Raw genomic sequence first — 20,585 nt, 5'->3', positions numbered from 1 at the left:
AGCTGTAATTTACCGTCCCCCTGGCCCTTCTTCCAAATTCCTTGACAACTTTGCTTCCTGGCTCCCTCACTTTCTCTCCTCAGACCTTCCCTCCATTATCCTAGGTGATTTTAACATTTCTATTGACATTCCCACAAAATCCTCTGCCGCTAAACTCCTTACCCTCACCTCTTCTTCCACCTATCCTTTCTCTCTCTTGTCCTGAACAAGCCACTTCGCTGTACAATGCCTCCCTTACTTCTGCCCTGGACTCTGTTGCTCCGGCAATAGCTGCTCACCCTCACAGATCCACACCACAACCCTGGCATTCCAAATGCACCAGATACCTGCAAAAGTGTCCACAAATTACCGAGCATCAGTGGAGGAAATCACGCTCTAAGGCAGACTTCCTCCATTTCAAATTTATTCTCTCATCCTGCAGTGCTGCCCTGTCCTTCTCCAAACAATCATATTTCAAGAACCTCATCTCCTCCCAGTCCTCAAACCCCCGGCATCTCTTTGCCACTTTCAACTTCCTCCTCTTCACTTCCCCTCCTCGCCTTCCCTCCTCGCTCCCTGCCCTTGACTTTGCCACCTACTTTGCATCTAAAATTGACTCCATACATGAGGATATCATATCCCATCAGACCCTCAGCACTCCTGCCCCTCCTTTCCCTGACCATCCCTCCCCATCTGTCTCACCAACTATGACATCCTTCTCCCCTGTATCTGGAGAGGAAGTCATGGCCCTCTTCCAGTCCTCCCCTCCTTCCACCCTATCCCTTTCAGTCTCCTCTGTTACCTGTCTCCTTCTGCATGTTCCTATCTTGCCTACCTCCTCAATCTCTCCCTATCATCTGGCACTGTCCCTTCTGCATTCAAACATGGCCTTGTCTCTCCCATTCTTAAAAACCTACCCTTCATCAGAACATACTCTCATACTCTCCAACTAGTGACCCATCTCTCTTCTCCCTTTTACTTCCAAACTCCTTGAGTGTATTGTTTACAACCTCCTTACCACCTTTCTTTCCTCCCACACCCTCCTTGACTCATTTCAATCTGGCTTCCGTTCTCTAAACTCCACTGAAACTGCCCTCACGAAAGTATTCAATAACCTCCTTACTGCCAATCAATGACCTCCTTACTGCCAAATCCAAGGGCCACTACCCTCTGCTCATTCTCCTTGACCTCTCTGCTGCATTTGACACTGTAGACCACCCTCTCCTCCTGCAAATCCTTCACTCTCTTGGTCTACGTGGCACTGCCCTCTCCTGGCTGTCCTCTTACCTCTCTGATCATTCCTTCTCTGTCTCCACTCATGACTCCTCTTCTTCCCCACTTCAACTTACAGTATAAGTTCCCCAAGGTTCTGTTCTTGGACCTCTCCTATTGTCCCTATTTACGTCCTCTCTAGGTGAACTCATCAACTCTTTTGACCTCCAATATCATCTCTATGCTGATGATACTCAAATCTACCTTTCCACCCTTGACCTCTCCCCCTCGCTCCTTACCTGTATCTCCAACTGTCTCTCTGCTATTTCTTCATGGATGTCTCAGTGCTTTCTTAAACTTAACATGTCTAAGACTGAGCTGATCATCTTCCCACCCTCTTCTATTACCTCACTTCCCACAATTTAATTATCTATTAATGACACAACTATCTCCACTAGTCCCAAAGTGCGCTGTCTTGGAGTTATCCTAGACTCCTCCCTCTCCTTTAAACCACACATTCAGCACCTCTCGCAGTCCTGCCTTTTCCACCTAAAAAATATTTCCAGGATAAGACCCTTCCTCACACAGGATGCTACTAAAACCCTCATCCACTCGCTGGTCATCTCTAGATTAAACTACTGTAACCCTCTTCTTAACTGGCCACCCAGTCTCCCACCTCTCTCCACTACAAGTGGTCCTCAATGCTGCTGCTCAGCTCATCTTCCTCTCCAGACATTCTACATCTGCTTCCCCTCTCCTTCAAGCCCTACACTGGCTCCCCTTCCCCTTCACATGCCACTTCATGGTTCTTACACTCACCTACAAAGCCTTCACCAAATCCTCTCCCACTTACATTTCTGACCTTCTCTCCCTTCACACTCTCGCCCGTCCACTTCGTTTAACAAATGCATGCCGCCTCTCTTGCCAACTGATTACTTCCTCCCACTCCCGCCTCCAAGATTTTGCCCGCGCTACTCCCTACCTTTGGAACTCTCTTCCTTTACCTATTAGACTACTCACCTCTCTATAAATCTTCAAACGGGCTCTCAAGACCCACTACTTTATCAAGGCCTTCCAGCTCTCATTCTAACCAACTTCATGCTCTTTCTTTCCTATCTACCCCTTCTGTGCCACACCTGTGTGTCAGCCCCTCCCCTTTAGAATGTAAGTTCTCACGAGCCGGGACCTCTTCCCTCATGTGCTTCTCTTTACATTTTCTTCTACTCCTTACTCCCCACAAGGGCACCTAAAACTAGACTAACTTCCTGCTGCTTATTGTGAGTGCTTTAATCACTATTGCAGCAATGTATATAAATCGTGTCCTTGGCCTGAACTGTAATTACCTGTAAGTTACTAATTTGCTGTTCAGATATTATTTTATGTACTCTGTAAGGCGCTGCGGAACACTTGTGGCGCCATATAAGTAAAGAATAATAATTAATAATAAAGTGAAGGTTGATGGACGTTCCTTTGAATTTGAAATTTTTTCACAATGCTTTGAGGGGCACTTGTAGTTTGCAGAGGTGTTTGCTGAGAGTAGACAGGAGGTATGCACACTGAAGTGTGCAGACTTTGTGGTGCGCTTCATAAAGGACGTTTTCAGTGACAGGAATAACTAGCACTAGGCCACAGACACATGTGTACCCAAGTCTGTATTTTGTATTTGGCAGGAAATGTTGGGCACAGTTGTAATTAGTAACAGTGTATCTAGTTACCTCTTGTCTAAATGCAGTTGCAATTGGCATTTCTCAAAGTGTAATGGGATTTATATTACTATTACACTCTACATCATAAAACATATCAGAATGGAATACCAGTCCTAGGTCCGACGGCACCGTAAGGCAAATGTTTGGCGGTGGCCTCTGGCGCCGCCTAAAATACTGAATGTGTGATAAAGTCACTTATACAATGGGCCTGATTAGAAGATGCATGCAATGTTGAAGTCGGACACAGTGGAACGATATGCTACTATGCATGCGTCAAAGCCGCACTATGCACGCGCAGCAATGGGTTAGCGCAAAGTGAGAGACAGGTAGTCGGCATTTGGAAGAGGTAACGTGGAGTGGCTAGAAAAATGCAGGCATGCCAGGACCATTTTCTGGGCATGCCCTAGTGATCCTTTGCGAGTTTATACGCTGCTGCAGAGACCCTGGAGTCTTAGGTGAGACACTCATACTGAGACATTATAGGGTCGCTCAGATGCTTCATGTGTGACTGCTGTTCCAGATGTTTTCGCTGTTGTATGTAAGCGGCTGTGAGACTCGGGAGGTGCACAAGACAGCAGCTGAGCCATATTCATATTTTCACAAGTCCGCTGAATATGGAAACTCTGTCGCGACGGGATTGAGCGAACCTCTGAATCATGCCCAGTATTTTTAATTTCCCTTCGGCACCCCCACAAGGAACAGTGGAGGCTGATATGCAGACGAAGTTTCAAACCCATGAAGTTGTTGGCAGCTGCACCTCAAGGCTGCTGATAGGCTGGCAGAGTAGTACAGGACTATGATGTCAATGCACAGTACTAGATTCACAAACTGAAGGAAGCAGAAGATGGTGTCTCCGCCTTGTCGAAGCTGAATAATTGGCTAAGACAAGTTCAGGTTAAAATGTAATCGCGGCGACGCCATCTTGCGACTGGCCGCAAGACGCCATCTTGAAAATGAGATCGAAAGACGCCATTTTGCGAATGGCCGCCTAAGCGCCATTTTAGATAAACTCACATTTTAGTACATGTGGCGATAATACTAATAGCACCATGCGTTTGCATCTTTCACCATTTCTCATACACTCATTAATACACACAATTGCGCTGTTAACTAATCGCATATTAGCGAATGCATAGGACTTTGTATGAAACCGCTGTTTTATTAGCTTTATGCGCACGCATCTGCCCCAAGTTAACTAGAGTCCTTATTTCAAACCCTGAATACCCACACATTACATATTCACACATAAGGTTCAATAAGCTCTAAAGTATATGATTTAAGTTGGTTCAGTTAGTTTAAATGCTGAAAACTAAAGATATTTGATAACTAAGGTATTATACATGCTAAACAAGTCATGTTTGGAGTTGTACTGATGTGTATCATTTTTACAGTATTCAGGTGTTATCGGTGGGGAGATCGCATCATGCATTCCCGAGTTATGGATCGCAGAGCCTACAAGCAACAAAATATATATTTTAGAAACAACTGTTAGGATGATACAGGAGGCGTGAAGAGGAAGACCCCCAGCTGTTAGAGGCAGGGAGAGTCTGTTTGAACCAGCCTGTTAAATGTGCTGTAACAGATGCTTCACCCCTGGGAACCAATGATATCAGCAACAGACTTCCCTATTGTCCTGTTTATTCTGGGGGGGGTATAAATATAAGTGCACGAACACTGGTTCTGAGTCTTCGTGCTGAATGACGAGGGGTCTCTTGCTGATGCCTATCTCTGGGTCCGGAAGCGCCTGCGTATGTATACTGTACTTGGGTCTGTATAATTTCCTTTTGCGCCTAAATTGTGTCTTGATCAATTGATCAATCAACTGTCTGAACTTTTACCTGAATATCACTTGTGCTTTGGAACCACAGATTCCACGTCTAAGTCATTATTTATGGTGTGACTGCATATGCAAATTAGCATCATCCTTAGAAGGTATAGGCAGGACATTAGAAGGTATAGGAAGGTGTGTATAGAGGTTCTGATCCAGTATCGTTAGTTGGGGGCTCGTAGTGAAGTCACTTACCTGCTCACACGGTACATACGGTCATCAATATTTCAGCAAAGGGTGGAGTGGCCACATGCAGGGTTTGCCTGCAACCACTTTGTGCTGAAAGATCGTTATCCATCTCTGTGTGAATCAAGGGAGCTGACTGGAATCCAGGGACAAGAGAGGAAAAAGTTTGTTTTCCTCTGTTGATAGAACCTTACGTTTAAAGGGGTGTCGCAGTACTGAGTACGCGGCTAAGTCGCAGGTTTGTGCATAGCAAAGATGCACTTTTGTGGACGCAGTTAAAAAGCCATTATACGGTTGTGTGGTAGTCTCATTATTGTGTATGCGACTGGGCACACAATAGCGTATAGGTACTTCCGGTTGTGCTGCCACGTGTTTGAACAAAGCCATTGAGGTTTTCATTTTTTTTCTATTGCCAATATCTGGGTTAACTTGCATTTTTCTGCGCAGGAAAAAAGTGTGTAACAGTGAATACTTGTTGAACAAAGTTGAGGGTATCATATGATCCTTAAGGGCTAGGTGCAAGGGTTAGCCTAGCCGCTCGGTAAGCAGCTTTACCGTTCTATACACAGTAGCAGGTGTACATGTTGTCTTTGTTGTAGAGAGGTGCATGAGAGTAGCCGACATATAAACATATAAACTCTCATAGGTGTGGAAGTTGCCTTACTAAATCTTATCCGGGTGTGGAAGTTGCCTTTTTCAAGTTGTCTCAGAATGGGAGCCACGCAAACAGTAGAGATGTTAAGCAATGATGTGCTGCTAATGGAGGCGCTGATCGGATCGGCCCGTCGTATCATGCATACCAAGTACGGTACTTATGCAATAAGGTATTGTGATTTATGGTTTAATATGATGAGGAAGAGTGTTAGACTGTTTCCCAGAATTGGTAGTTTTGATAAAAATGTGTTAGACAATGTCCGGGATCACATGAGTTTGATGCGCTCCCGAGAGAAAAAGGTTAAATATTTAGAATTTTTAAAACTGTGGCAGCATGAAGGGGATGCGTGGCTTAACAATGTGCAAACAACGCAAACTAGCGTCACTAGCACATTGTCTGAAAATACATCCGTGACGCTAAATTGCAATACGGGCGAGCCGCAAAATGGCGCGCACGTGCGACACGGTAGCATCATGGAGAGTATTGCCAGCAGTTCACGCTCACCTCCCCCACCTTATGTGGATGGAGGTGCAAGTACAGTAACCAAAAATACCCATATAAATGTAACAAGCAACTTGTACCCTCTCTTAAGCAACTATAAAGAAAATGTTTATTATGCGGATGATGAGCCTATTGTGATTTCCCATGCCATTTCCCATGCTGTGCGGATGATAGATGCTGCATCAGCACAATCATGAGTGGTGCCGCCATCTCCATCGGTAACAGCAAGGAAGTGTTAGTGTCCTCTGCACCCGTAGAGGAAGTTGTTCATACCATACGCAGAAGCAGCAGACTAAACCCCCAGCCAGGTAACCAGGTAAAAGGTAGCAGCGCTACTGGGCTGCATCCCATTCGGACAATAACTGTTCCAAATGGAAATGCAGACGCAAACGGTATAGTGTCCACGAGGGAAGTAGTAATGCATTGTCCTTGGACAAGAGCAGAACTAAATTCCATCATAAATGATTTCCCCGATCCCAAAAAGGAATTAGCCAAATGTCAAAGATTTTTGAGAAATTTGGGTAGTTCACATGAGCCCACTAATAAAGATTGGCATGTGGTGTTAAGGGCCTGTCTGCTACGCAATACCGACGTGCCAAAATTTATCACAGATTGTGTACTGGATGGTGACGTTCCCCTAACAGACCAAGTAAACCAAGGTAACATTTCCCGCATTGTAACTCAATTGGGTATATATTTTCCAGTAGTAGTTAACTGGAACAAAATTTTCACCATTAAACAAAAAGAGAGTGAGACTGCAGAAGATTACTGCGATCGGGCTCTGCAGGCTATCACCCAGTACACTGGGATAGAAGATATTAAAGATAGCACTCATCACAGGGGAATGATAGTCACGGTACTTGTGGACGGTCTGAAAGGGAGTTTAAAGACTCGGGTTCAGACCTCACAGCCTGGCTGGAGGGGACTTACAATAGATACCCTCATAGAAACCGCTATTGAACATGATAAAAACATCTCCAAAAAGAGAGAAGCCCAGAGCAAAAAACTAATGGCTGTCAGTATACAAGCTCTGGAGGGATTGACGGTAACATCACAGCCAACAGACACACTTGCACTTGCACACACACTCACTTCTGAACAAGTATGTGCTCTCACTAACCCCACTCAACAACAAACACAACTCTATCCCACTAGCCCGATGCAATCACAGGTCCCAGGCTATCCACCAACCTCTTATCCCCCACAATACCCTTACCCTCCCTATCCTTACCCATATCCACCACCTTTACCCTCTGCGCAAACCTCACAACACCACATGTCTTCACCCAAAACACGAACATGTTTTAACTGTAAACAAACAGGACACTTAAGTAGAAACTGTACAGTAAAAGGAGTAGGGATCTCACATCAGGGAAGACCTAGATATCCCCATAAGGGATATGCACAGAGGCCAGCATATGTTCAGCAGGTACCAGCTCCAATTGTAGCTGTAAATGCTTTATTGGAGAATGGTAGCTAACGCTAGGGGTCAGGTCATACCTGTAGTCTACAGATGGTCAGGTTAACGGGAAGTACTAGGGAAGAACCGGTCATGATGGTCGATGTAGCTGGTATTGAATATCCTTTTCTTGTAGACACAGGGGCGACCAGGTCGGTGATAAAATCTTCCGTTAATTTGCAGGTGACCAACGAGACAGTACCAACAATGGGTGTAACAGGTAAACTGGAACATTATCCTTTAACAAAGTCCACAGAGGTTACTATTGGGCCGTTGCATACCAGGCATTCCTACTAACCTACTGGGCAGAGACTTGTTATGTAAGATGGGATGTGTTATATATTGCACCCCTGATGGTGTATTTTTAGATATCCCAGAAAGAATGGTATACGAGGTGCGGGATATGCTAGACACTCCACAAAGGATAATGTATCACTCTACTGTTTTAAATGAAACTCCATCACAGGTAGATGAAATGTTGTCCCTAATTCCAGATTCCCTTTGGACTAAAGATGGACAGGACACTGGATTAATGGCAAACGTAAACCCTGTAATGGTAAATTTAAAAAGCGGAAGGCAAGCTCCAAAAATTCCCCAGTACCCACTAAAACAGGAGATAGAATTAGGGGTTTTTCCAATAATTGAGTGATTATTGCAACAGGGAATTTTAGTTCGTACAGCTAGTGTAGCCAACAGTCCCATCTTTCCAGTGAAGAAGAGTGGTGGGAAGGGTTATAGGCTGGTACAAGACCTTAGAGGTGTCAATAAGGTAGTAGAGAGCCAATTCCCCGTAGTGCCGAATCCAGCTGTCATTTTGATGCAAATCCCACCAAATGCAACCCATTTCACTGTCATTGACCTCTGTTCTGCTTTCTTCTCTGTGCCTCTCCATCCTGACTGTCAGTATCTATTCGCATTTACATACAGAGGTTTACAATACACATGGACACGATTACCCCAAGGTTTCATAGACATCCCCAGTATCTTCTCCCAGGCATTGCACAACTGTTTACAATCTTTTCAACCTGCCAATGGATCTGTTCTAATTCAATATGTGGAAGATTTATTGCTATGTTCTGACTCGTTTATGTCATGTTTGAATGATACTAAACTTTTGTTACTTCATCTCTCACAAACAGGACACAAGGTGGCCAAGGACAAACTACAGCCGTGCCAATCCAGAGTAAAATATTTGGGACACTGCCTAACCCAGGGGTTACGACACCTTACAACAGATAGAATCCAGGCCATACAAAACATAACACTGCCGCAGAATCAACAGCAAATTTGTACCTTCTTGGGAAAGTGTGGATACTGTAGAATGTGGATACCAGATTTTTCTATTTTGGCCTTACCTTTACAGGAATTAGTCTCTTCCTCAAAGTCCGATCGTGTGATACACACAGAGGAATCAGAACAGGCTTTTCTTAATCTTAAGGATAGTCTGACAAGAGCTCCTGCATTGGGAATACCTGATTATGAAAAACCTTTTGATTTGTATTGTACGGAAGCCGATGGTTGTGCTGCAGGTGTCCTTACACGAAAACATGGTGATGCTTGTAGGCCCGTAGCATACTACAGTGCCCAATTGGACACGGAAGCAAGATCACTCCCCACCTGTTTGAGAAGTGTAGCAGCTACCGCTCTATTGGGGAGTAAAAGTGAGGACGTAGTATTGGGCCATGATATGATTGTCTACACTCCCCATGCTGTATCTGCTCTGTTGAACTCAGCTCAAACCAGACACGTCTCCTCGGCTAGGTCACCAAATGGGAACTAGCTCTAATCGCTCCTGCAAATATTACTATTAAACGTTGCAGTACGCTGAATCCAGCAACATACCTACCATATGTACAACATGATGTACAAAGGGTGGAAGGAGAGGAGTTGCTGGCGGGAGGTGAGTTTGGCAGACATAATGATACGCATGATTGTATGACATATCTGAATCAGACCTTTACTGCTAGACCTGACATACATGACACACCTTTAGAGAATGTGGATGTAACTTTTTATACGGGTGGGAGTTGTCATAGACAAACAGACACAGGTGAATTATGTACAGGCTATGCTATTGTTAATGACACAGACATCATAGAAGCTAAACCTCTCAGTCCTCCTCACTCAGCCCAGGTGGCAGAGTTAGTAGCACTGACTAGAGCATGTGAACTGGCAGCAGGCAAATCTGCTAACATTTACACTGACTCGAGGTACGCGTTCGGGGTGGTGCACGATTTTGGGGCTCTATGGCGTCTGAGAAATTTTATGACAGCAGCAGGCACACCAGTTGCACATTCCCGACACATAAAACATCTTCTAGAAGCAATCCAACTGCCCAAAGCAGTGGCAGTAATTAAATGCAAAGCCCACACATGCGAGGATGACCCGGTGTCACTGGGCAACAACAGAGCTGATGAAGCTGCAAAATGGGCAGCAGGGTTAAAAATGTTTCCTCCAACTGAAACAATTATGTTATTTCAAACTATTGATATGCTGAAATTAATTGAGATGCAAAATTTGTGTTCAATTCAGGAAAAATCCATTTGGAAGTCCAAGGGGTGTGGGCAAGAGTCCTCTGGGCTCTGGAGGGACGGACATGGTAAGCCAGTAGCCCCCAAGGCATATTACCCCAGCCTGGCTGAGGCAGCACATGGTCTGACTCATCTGGGTAAACAGGGAATGTGCAAGTTGGTGGGTATTAATAGCCGACTTCACACCCCCTACTGACCGCAAGCCAGTGTCAAGGTAGAGAGGATGAACGGGACTATTAAAAATAAGCTAAGTAAAATCATGGTAGAGACTGGACTAGGATGGCCAGAAGCTTTATCTTTGGTCCTACATAGCATAAGGACCACTCCTAGACCTCCTCTGAATCTGTCTCCATTTGAAATATTGTTCGGTAGACAACCTCATTTGATTATAAGTCCACAGGAAGATCTAAAGGGTAACAACGAGGTAACTGTGAAGTATCTTATATCAATGAGTAAGCAGTTAAAGCAACAGCAGCAGAAACTGAAATTGTTGTCTAATGATATGCCTGAAACGAACTGTCATGATGTTGAACCAGGAGAATATGCAATGATCAGAAATTTCTTGCGTTCAGGTTGTTTGACTGATCGTACCAGGTGCTGCTGATGAGTACTACATCTTTGAAGGTGGCCGAGAGAGATACCTGGGTCCATTCCACTCACTGCAAAAAGGTCAATCAACCAGTGGAGAAACAAGTCGGAGACAAAGCTGATAGCGTGGATCTGTCGCTCACGAGCTTGTCCCGGGAGGATTGAAAAGGTCGTAGTAAGATACCTGAACTGAGAGAAATTTGCAGGTCTTGTTGTGACAATGGACGGGCTTGCTGTGTTCATTTTCATAATCTCTTTTAGAGTGTTCACCATCCTGGTAAGTCCGGGGATATCCAGTGTCTGTGATGGGGGACCGATTGAGGAAACGGGAGCTGATGGCAGTGCTGATGGAGTGGAATCAGGAGGAGTGCAATGCCAATCAGGGGAGTGTCTTTCCAATCTTAGTACTGTTATTGTTAAAAGAGCTGTCATTCCGGATACTAGGGGAAGGTGTGGAGGGTTATCGTCTGAAGATTCCAGTATTTGCGAGCTTTGTGGGTCCCTAGTTGATGAGAACTGTATCCAACGGTGCCAACCTAAATATAATCCGTACTGGGGTGGGTATCCTGTAGAGGATTATCATAGCATGGTAGGCAAAGTGTTAAATCAAACTGATTGCTGGGTGTGTTCACATGTGCCCCAGGGACAGCATAACGTAGGGTTGGTGCCATTTCCGCAGAATATCACGGAAATTTTAGAATTACAAAAAGGGAAAACATTGGATGGAAAATTCCTCTCATCTGAACCTCCTCATTTCAAACTCTATCAATTCCAAGTAGATAGATCACTTTGTGTTTAAACATAACCAACCCCAACAAACCCGGGAGTTGGGAAGTGACGGGGAATAATCAGACGATGACCTTCTCACAAAGAGCTGATAATGAGCCCATAAACCATGATTTATTGCACTCCATTAAGTCTGGTGGGAAACATTTTAGGTATCGGTATACATTGAGTTCCACCAAAGAAATTATTGGTAAGGTGCCAAATGGTTATTGTGCTAAAATAATAGGGCCAGAAACTTGCATGTACCAGATGGAAGAACCAGAAATAGGATTGTTTGCAAGGGAAATGTGCTTAATGATAATGATGCATACCATTCCTTATGTTCTCCCTGATAATGTATATTTCATCTGTGGAAGAAAAGCGTATAAATGGCTCTCCCCGAGTTCCGAAGGTTTGTGTTACCTGGGAAGAGTAGTCCCAGAAGTAATGACCCTCACACATGTTGAAATGCTGGGTATACATAAAAACACACCGTCACCATATCTTCACACACAATATGAACACAGAGGCAAAAGAAATATGGTACCTGGTGATATACATAAAGCCACTCAGTTAATCAGTGAGACAACTGGCTTTCAAGTTCTGGTCGCATTGGACCCCACCAGGATCGCTCGGGGTACATTAAATTTTACATATATACAGGAACTTGGTAAATTAATAGATAATATCACCAAGATGTACGATGACACATTCAGGTATACAGGGAGAGAATTGCAAGCGTACAAGAAAGAACTGGTGCAACACAGGCTAGTGTTGAATTATTTAACTACTGTTACTGGAGGGTATTGCGTAACATTGGCCACCCAATTTGGAGTAAAATGTTGCGCCTATGTCACCAGCGACCCTAAGGAGGTGATAGACCGGAAGATGGATGAAATTCTGCAGCTAAAGTGGGAATTTCGCAAAAACCATAATGCTTCAGTGGCTGAAGTAGGGGAAAAGATAGAAGGATGGGTGTCATGGCTGAACCCAGTAAAATGGTTCTCAGGTCTAGGGGAATGGGTCCAGGAAGTGATCGCCAGCATAGGCAAATTCTTAATCCTTATACTGATTGTCATCATAATAATTGGCATATGCGTCCGGTGTGTTCCAATTGAGTTGAAGTGTGGAAAATGTAGAAACAGAGTGAAACGAAAGAATGAAACTATGATGGTGGTCAGTAATGACAATATGTATACTGAGGTAAATATAGAACTGCATTACAACCCTGAACTAGGAAATACAATCGTTTGATGTATTATATTTAGACATGCATAGAATGTATTATTGAAATGTTATTCATAGAACACCTCAGATGATGTAAAGTCTCAAATTCCCCTTCAAGACTGCTATTATAAGACTGGTGCATTCCCACACCTTTCACATGATCTCCCAAGATCCGCGGCGTGCATATAATAGTAGTTTTATGTCCCCACCCAGAGACACATTTTTGATGGATAAAGAACCACCTTGTGCCATCCCATAATAACACCAAATAATATGTAAATGTAAGCCTAAATTAAATTCTAATAGCAAATTGTGATAGCATGTTGTTTGCTATCAAAGGGTGGACTGTCGAAGCTGAATAATTGGCTAAGACAAGTTCAGGTTAAAATTTAATCGCGGCGACACCATCTTGCGACTGGCCGCAAGACGCCATCTTGAAAATGAGATCGCAAGACGCCATTTTGCGAATGGCCGCCTAAGCGCCATTTTAGATAAACTCACATTTTAGTACATGTGGCGATAATACTAATAGCACCATGCATTTGCATCTTTCACCATTTCTCATACACACATTAATACACACAATTGCGCTGCTAACTAGTCGCATATTAGCGAATGCATAGGACTTTGTATGAAACCGCTGTTTTATTAGCTTTATGCGCAAGCATCTGCCTCAAGTTAACTAGCGTCCTTATTTCAAACCCTGAATACCCACACATTACATATTCACACATAAGGTTCAATAAGCTCTAAAGTATATGATTTAAGTTGGTTCAGTTAGTTTAAATGCTGAGAAATAAAGATATTTGATAACTAAGGTATTATACATGCTAAACAAGTCATGTTTGGAGTTGTACTGATGCGTATCCTTTTTACAGTATTCCGGTGTTATCGGTGGGGAGATCTGTAACAGATGCTTCACCCCTGGAAACCAATGATATCAGCAACACACTTCCCTATTGTCCTGTTTATTCTGGGGGGGTATAAATATGAGTGCACGAACGCTGGTTCTGAGTCTTCGTGCTGAATGCTGAATGACGAGGGGTCTCTTGCTGATGCCTATCTCTGGGTCCGGAAGCGCCTGCGTATGTATACTGTACTTGGGTCTGTATAATTTCCTTTTGTGCCTAAATTATGTCTTGATCAATTGCGTGTAACTGTCTGAACTTTTACCTGAATATCACATGTGCTTTGGAACCACAGATTCCACGTCTAAGTCATTATTTATGGTGTGACTGCGTACGCAAATTAGCGTCATCCTTAGAAGGTATAGGCAGGACATTAGAAGGTATAGGCAGGACATTAGAAGGTATAGGAAGGTGTGTATAGAGGTTCTGATCCAGTATCGTTAGCCTCCTTCCTGCCTGTCAAGAGTATAGGTCGTTGTGAATTAGGGGAACCACCTAGCACACCCACAGAGTTTCTGCCGGTCCTGACCAGTCCAAACAAATACAGTCCGTTATTGGAGAATGTTTGTGTGATTAGCAGGAAGAATGTAGCACTATACCTGCTCAGAGAGAAACTTCCAGTGCCAGCTGACCTGTGCCGCCGAACAAAGTTCCTGAGGACTGAGGAAGGACATAATGTACAGAGTGAGAAACCTGGGCAGAATTGTGGTAAAGTCTAATTTGGCAACAGGAACCTCCTCAGTAAAGCAGCCCCATACAAATCTATGAGAAAATGGACAACAATTATTAGCAAGGTACTTTCAGCTAAAATGTAACTTATCAGTGTGATATTACTACAAAAGATAAATTAAACAGTAATGATAACAGTTTTATTTTCCCATTAAGACAGTACAGCATATTACACCATTGTCAATAATGCATGACTACTATTATTATTTATTCACATTGTCTTCCTTCTGGAACTCAATTTGATTAAACAGAATTAAATAGACAGTTTTGTTGCTTGAGTCATATACCATGATAGGTCCAGCGTATGGACATGAGACTTAAATCACCTTTGTTAGGATGTGCACCTGATGGGGTGTGGTCATGCCTCCTAGTACCAGGGCCTGACCAATCTCTTGGCAATCCTGGCAACCAGTACCTTATGACTACGGGACATGCATCCAGACCATTGATGCTACTAGTCTCTACTGAATTAGTACCCACAGAGTTAGTTTAGTAGGTGGAGGGGCAATTCATATGCCTACTGAATTTTTTTACAACAAGTCATTCATGAAGCACCCAGCTGCATGCCTGTACTAAACCGCTATCCACATGAACAGCCATCACTGACAAACCATTGTGAATCTAATATGAATAGAAAGCATAAGAAATGAGAGCAATCCACACATCATGCAGTTATATGGGACTTCAATGTTATTGAGTCACTAAATACCAGTTTCCACACTTACTTCAGCTGTGACCTGCTGCTCCTTGCTAAAATTGAATGCAGAAATTGTTTGCGCTGCTTGTCTGTCCATAAGTCATACCAGTGCCCTATGAGATTAACCCTCTCATGAAAGAGCTGTGAAGAAAAAAAGTGTTAAAGATAAAGGGGTAACTCTTTTACTAACTTCAACTGATGTTTGTGGAACATTTGGCATGAGCCATCGGACACTAGCACCCGGAGTAGCAGATCCCATAGGCGCGACCTCCAACATGCTTTAGTGCGCATGCGTGGCTCCCCACCGTGTCTTCCTCATAAACCATTCATTAATCGGACGTGTCTCTGAGAGTGTCCCTAGTTGTGGCTACCTACAGAGACCCTTATATACACTGTGCCACCGCTGCTTAGTATATTAGAGATCCCGCTGCCACCACGTTACAGTGTGTGTGTACTAAATGGCGCACCCCAATGGCCAGCAACCCTAAGCGCTCCTGGCTGCAGCTAGCTGTTCATTGTTTCCTGCACCTGCTACCATTTACTATTAACCCTGTTTTGATCTGTAGCTGCTTCTACTGGTTAAAAAACCACCCTCTGGTTACGTTGATCTGTTATGTGGACCTCCATCGCATGTCGCTGCCACCTACCATCGTAGTGTCTGCCAATATCATCATCATCATCATCAACTCAGAACTTTGTATCAGGCTTATTGGATGCACAAAGATGCACCTCCTAAAAGGAATGTGGTTAACTTGTGTCTTCACACCCCTATTCTATATAAATTACGAGTGAATGCCCTGATTTGTTTCTTCAATTGCAAGTGGATGCAAGCATAAGATATACATAACTGAAAATCTAGCCACAAGTTATCACACCTTAAGGTGCTGCAAATGGATTTACGCCCAACTCCAATCAGGCCCTAATTCTTAGTTTCTCCAGTCCCTTCAACTAATAAAATTTAATGGCAACCCATAAAAACATAATTAGTAAAGCAGAAAAAAAATATCTTTAGTTGACTACCGAAAAAGTTAAGCGGGTTATTTTAATTATTGCATTTTCTATTGTCATATTTTGTAGGCGATCCTCTTGTAATGTTATTTACATAATAGCAAGGTAATAAAAGTGGCTCACTGCATGAGGCAATCATTCTATCTACCTGCATTCTGTCATAAACTAATTAAATAACAAAAAATGTAGTGATTTTCTTTAGAATATGTTCCAACACATTAATGTTTTCTGAAAGGCTTTATGAAAAGGTTAATTTCAGGTTCACCGTAATGGACCTTAAAAAGACCTCTACACGGTAAACCCAAATTAAAATTCCAGGCATTCCCGCACATGCACACAAATTAGCAAACTGGCCGGCTTCTAGGGAATGTGTCGGCTGCAGCCCCTAGAAGCTGGTAAGGGCTGTCGTAATGGGTGCAGCTTCCCATGGGAAGTGCTTTCTGCTGTCGCAGTCTAGAGTGGCATTCCCAGGAGGAGAAAACACCTCCCCCTGGGACTGCCTGTCCATCATGTGATTAGCAGGGGGCACTTCCACCAAGAACTCACGGCTAGACAGTCCCCGCAGGTGGCAGATTTTACTGGGGGATGGGGGGTGGTTTTGTGGGAGTGTTGGTATGCTGTTGGTTGATGGTAACATCTCTCCTCTATGATCACCAAGATTGACCAATGCGCAAGTTATAATAGCTTAACGTTTAGATTGATTAATAGTTAATTTACCTGTCTGTTGGAAGATTTGCTCGTCATTGGTGTCCAGGCACTAAAGAGTGTCTGACTGCTCATAGTCTGATCTAAATGAATGCTGTTTCTGATAGCCATCTCTGTCTCTCCAGCCTGGATCCCCATACTTTCCAGCTGCCACCGTTTGACACTATGAGGACTGTGCCTCCGAGGACTGGCCATAGTGTCTGCTTCACAAATACAAGTGAAGTCATAAAACAGTTCATGAGATAGAGGATATGCGACATATACTGTAGTGACTAAAATGCCAAACATAGACAATACAGTACATCAACTAGATCAGCTCATGCATTACATAAATACATCTGCATGTAACTAGGTATATATGAGATATTAGGGGACCATTATACAGTGGCTACATGAAGGTTTCATAAGGCTTCAGTGCAGGAAAATTGTGTCTGTACCTCCATGCAATGTCATGGGGGTGGGCAATGGTCGGCCCTCCAGCTGTTATTGAACCACAAATCCCAGCATGCCTTGAAACAGTTTAGCATGCCCAAATAGCAAAACTGTAACAGGGCATGCTGGGATATGTAGTTCAGCTGGGGGGCCGCTTATTGCCCACTCCTACATTAGATGGATGAGGTAAATTAGAGAGCGGGGACCGCACATTCTGCATATACAGTATACAGGGAACCGGGAGATGTACACAAGTCATCAGTGAAATATGTTTTACAGACCAGCACAAAGCTTGGGGCGGTAACATTGCAATGGTTGTAAGGGATACAATTGGCCAGACATGGGGGAATCTTTCCTTGTAGAAAGGTAATGCAATACTTCCCAGGGTGGAGAGTATGCATTGTTTGGGAGGCCCTACATGTTTTATTGTACTGTTTGATGCATCTATCTAGGAGAAATCTGAAAGCACATTATACGCACATAAATAATAGCTCAGAATATTAAATTGTAACACTTGAAATAAATATAGCCTAGTGTCCTTTTTGCTGCCATAAATTATAGAAGACATAGGGGGTAATTCAGAGGTGGACACAGGCAAACCATCTGGCGCAAGTGTCTGATGCAGTGGCGGAACTCCCGGAGACAATGGAGTCATTTGCCGCCGGGCGTCAGCCCTGAAGGGGGCACCTGGCTCCATTGTCCCCGGTAGCTGCATGAAGAAGGAGCGCCGCTGATCGGCGCTCCACCTCCATTGGCGTAACTAAGGAGGGTGCAAGGGGTGCGGTCGCACCTCCTGCACCCTCCATTTTCCGGGCGCCCGCTGAGTGTGTTACCAGCGGGCGCCCAGCTCCTATTCAAACCCCCGGCGGCAGCCGGAGGACGGAGCTCCCTCCGTCTTTCGGGTCCCGCAGTGTACTATGGGAGTGACGTAATGATGTCACTCCCATAGTGCCGAGGAGCGGACGCCGGGGATGGACAGCAGCAGCACTGGAGCGGGGATAAAGGTAAGTGTTTGTTTTGTGTGTGTGCGTGCGCGTGCGGTGGGGGCCATCACTACAGGGGGCAACTACAGGGGCCTCACTACTGGCGGTAACTACAGGGGCCTCACTACTGGGAGTAACTACAGGGGCTCACTAGTGGGGGCAACTACAGGGTGCTCACTACTGGGGCAACTACAGGGGGCTCACTACAGGGGGCAACTACAGGGGCCTCACTACTGGGGGCAGCTACAGGGGCCTCACTACTGGGGGCAACTACAGGGGGCTCACTACTGGGGGCAACTACAGGGGGCTCACTACAGGGGGCTCACTACTGGGGGCAACTACTGGGGGCAACTACAGGGGAATCACTACTGGGGGCAACTACAGGGACCTCACTACTGGGGGCAACTACAGGGGCCTCACTACTGGGGGCAACTACAGGGGCCTCACTACTGGGGGCAACTACAGGGGCCTCACTACTGGGGGCAACTACCGGGGGCTCACTTCTGGAGGTACTGCATAGGGGGACCATTACTGAGGAGCACTACATAGGCGGGCACTGCATAGGGGGACCACTACTGGGGGCATTATATAAAAGGAACTGCATAAGGGGGGTGGCGGCAGCTGAGGCTAGCATAGGTCTTGGGGGGTGGTACATTTTAGTTTGGGGGGGGGGGCACCAACATTTAATTTGCCTCCGGGCACCTGGGATGAAGTTACGCCACTGGTCTGATGGTTTCCCTCTGTACATGCGCCGAGTTGGTTACCGCTCACAGACACAGATTGAAATTGCATGGAGATCCATGCAATTTCAATGGGTGATAACTGGGGAGGCGGACATGGTAAGTCAGACATTATGCGCCTGCCACAGGCAGGTGCAATGTTCGCTGTTTTGGCCAATGCTGCACCATATGTGGAATCGCGCTGTGATAGAAGATCCATCAGCCATGGCATTGCCATAGAGATGTAGTAGCAGCAACTGTGTCCACCTCTGATTAATTCCCATAGCTAGTGTCAAATGAACAAGATTTTCAATAAAAAAAAAAAAGTTTTAAAGACTAATTCAGTATGCGTACAACACCGATTGTGAGAGACCTGCGCATGTGCAGGTCTCCCTTTGTTAGATCGCTCACAGCTCCCCCAAGCCGCAGCCTGATTGACAGCCAGTGATTATTTGGGGGGTGGAGGCGTCCTCCGTTACAGAAAACAGGGGCCTGTTCCTCTGTTTTCTGGGAGTGTCGAGGGCAGGTTCTGTGTCTTTCAGCATAGACTTCCTGTCCTCAGCTACAAAGGGGCAATCTGAGTAACCACAGGATTAGGATGCAGCACTCGGGTCTGCAGTGCTGTCAGGACGCTATTTACACCAGATGCCTCCTGCTGCATTAGCATATTAGTTGTATGGTATTGCACAGCAGCTTCCCTGTGGCTGTGCAATACTGTAAAACTCTGAATCAGGCCCATAGAACCCTTACCCTTTCCAGTGTTCTCTATTTGATGGAAAATGGTCTTTGCAACAAGGCAAGGCTCAACTCCAGATGCACGGATGTCCAAATGCACAGATGTCTGCTGCAGAATGCTGTCCAGTATTTCTAGGAGGATGGTTTCCAAATGTTAGATTACTAAACAGAACAAAAAGAAACAACTTGTTACAACAAACTGGCAACAGGCACTTTTTTGTGATTGTGTCTGCACCACTCCTTTCCATGACACATACACCACACTAAAATACTGATCACTATACATAGTTCACACCGTAAACACTGAAATGCCCTCTATGTCCACAAACTTTTGTCTCACGTGCCCCTTTGCCCACTAGCTTTTCCCTCATATGCACCTCTGCCCACCGGTATTTCTCTCACTTGCTGCACCTGCCCCCCAGCATTTCCTTCTCCCCAACTGCTTTATTTCTCTAAAACTCATCTGCACACCAGATTTTATCCCACATGACCCCTGCCTACAAGATTTTTCCTCAAGATGCCTCCCTACCCACCAGCTTTCTCTCACACAACCCTTTACCCATCAGCTTTTCTCTTATATGCCTTTCTGTCCACCAACTATTCCCTCATGTCCCCCTGCCCACCAGCTTTTCCCTCGCATGCCTTCCTGCCCAACAGTTATTCTCTCACATGCCTTCCTGCTTCTCAGCTTTTTGCTTACTTGCCTTCCTGCCCACCAAATATTTCCTCACATGAAAGAGCATCAGTGTTCTCCCCAGAATTGTTTTTCAGGCAGGTGGCATTATTAAGGGGCTAGGTGAGGGCAGACTGAAAACTTTTATATTAATTATAAAGACAGGTGGTTAGTGTCCATTTGCTGGCTGGGCTGTAACCTGGAGGTTATTACCAGCTGGGCTGTAACATGGAGGTTATTGCCAGCAATTTAAAAGAACATTATAAAATGTGTGCACTTAACAAAATTAGTCTTCCGATTCTCTCGCACAGGAAATATCACAGGACTGCTGACCAGGTCTAGATATGATGGAGGAGTGG

General features: G+C 44.8%; 1 protein-coding gene across 1 annotated transcript in view; it reads right to left on the bottom strand.

The window, feature by feature from the left end:
- Positions 1-19,657, bottom strand: part of ECT2L (epithelial cell transforming 2 like) — a 116,057-nt gene extending 96,400 nt beyond the window's left edge. The window contains exons 1-4 of the mRNA XM_088451735.1: positions 19,569-19,657; positions 16,697-16,887; positions 15,000-15,112; positions 14,145-14,307 (exon numbers count right to left, since the gene is read on the bottom strand). Of these exons, the coding sequence (XP_088307861.1) occupies positions 14,145-14,307; positions 15,000-15,112; positions 16,697-16,879 (459 nt within the window). The 5' untranslated portion in view covers positions 16,880-16,887; positions 19,569-19,657. The remainder of the gene's footprint in view (positions 1-14,144; positions 14,308-14,999; positions 15,113-16,696; positions 16,888-19,568) is intronic.
- Positions 19,658-20,585: the final 928 nt, after the last annotated feature.

Source organism: Taudactylus pleione, unplaced genomic scaffold (assembly GCF_031769625.1).
Source record: "Taudactylus pleione unplaced genomic scaffold, aTauple2 ptg000006l, whole genome shotgun sequence".
Lineage (NCBI taxonomy): Eukaryota > Metazoa > Chordata > Amphibia > Anura > Myobatrachidae > Taudactylus > Taudactylus pleione.
The sequence above is the reverse complement of the archived record's forward strand: the minus strand, read 5'-3'. Positions and strand labels throughout refer to the sequence as shown.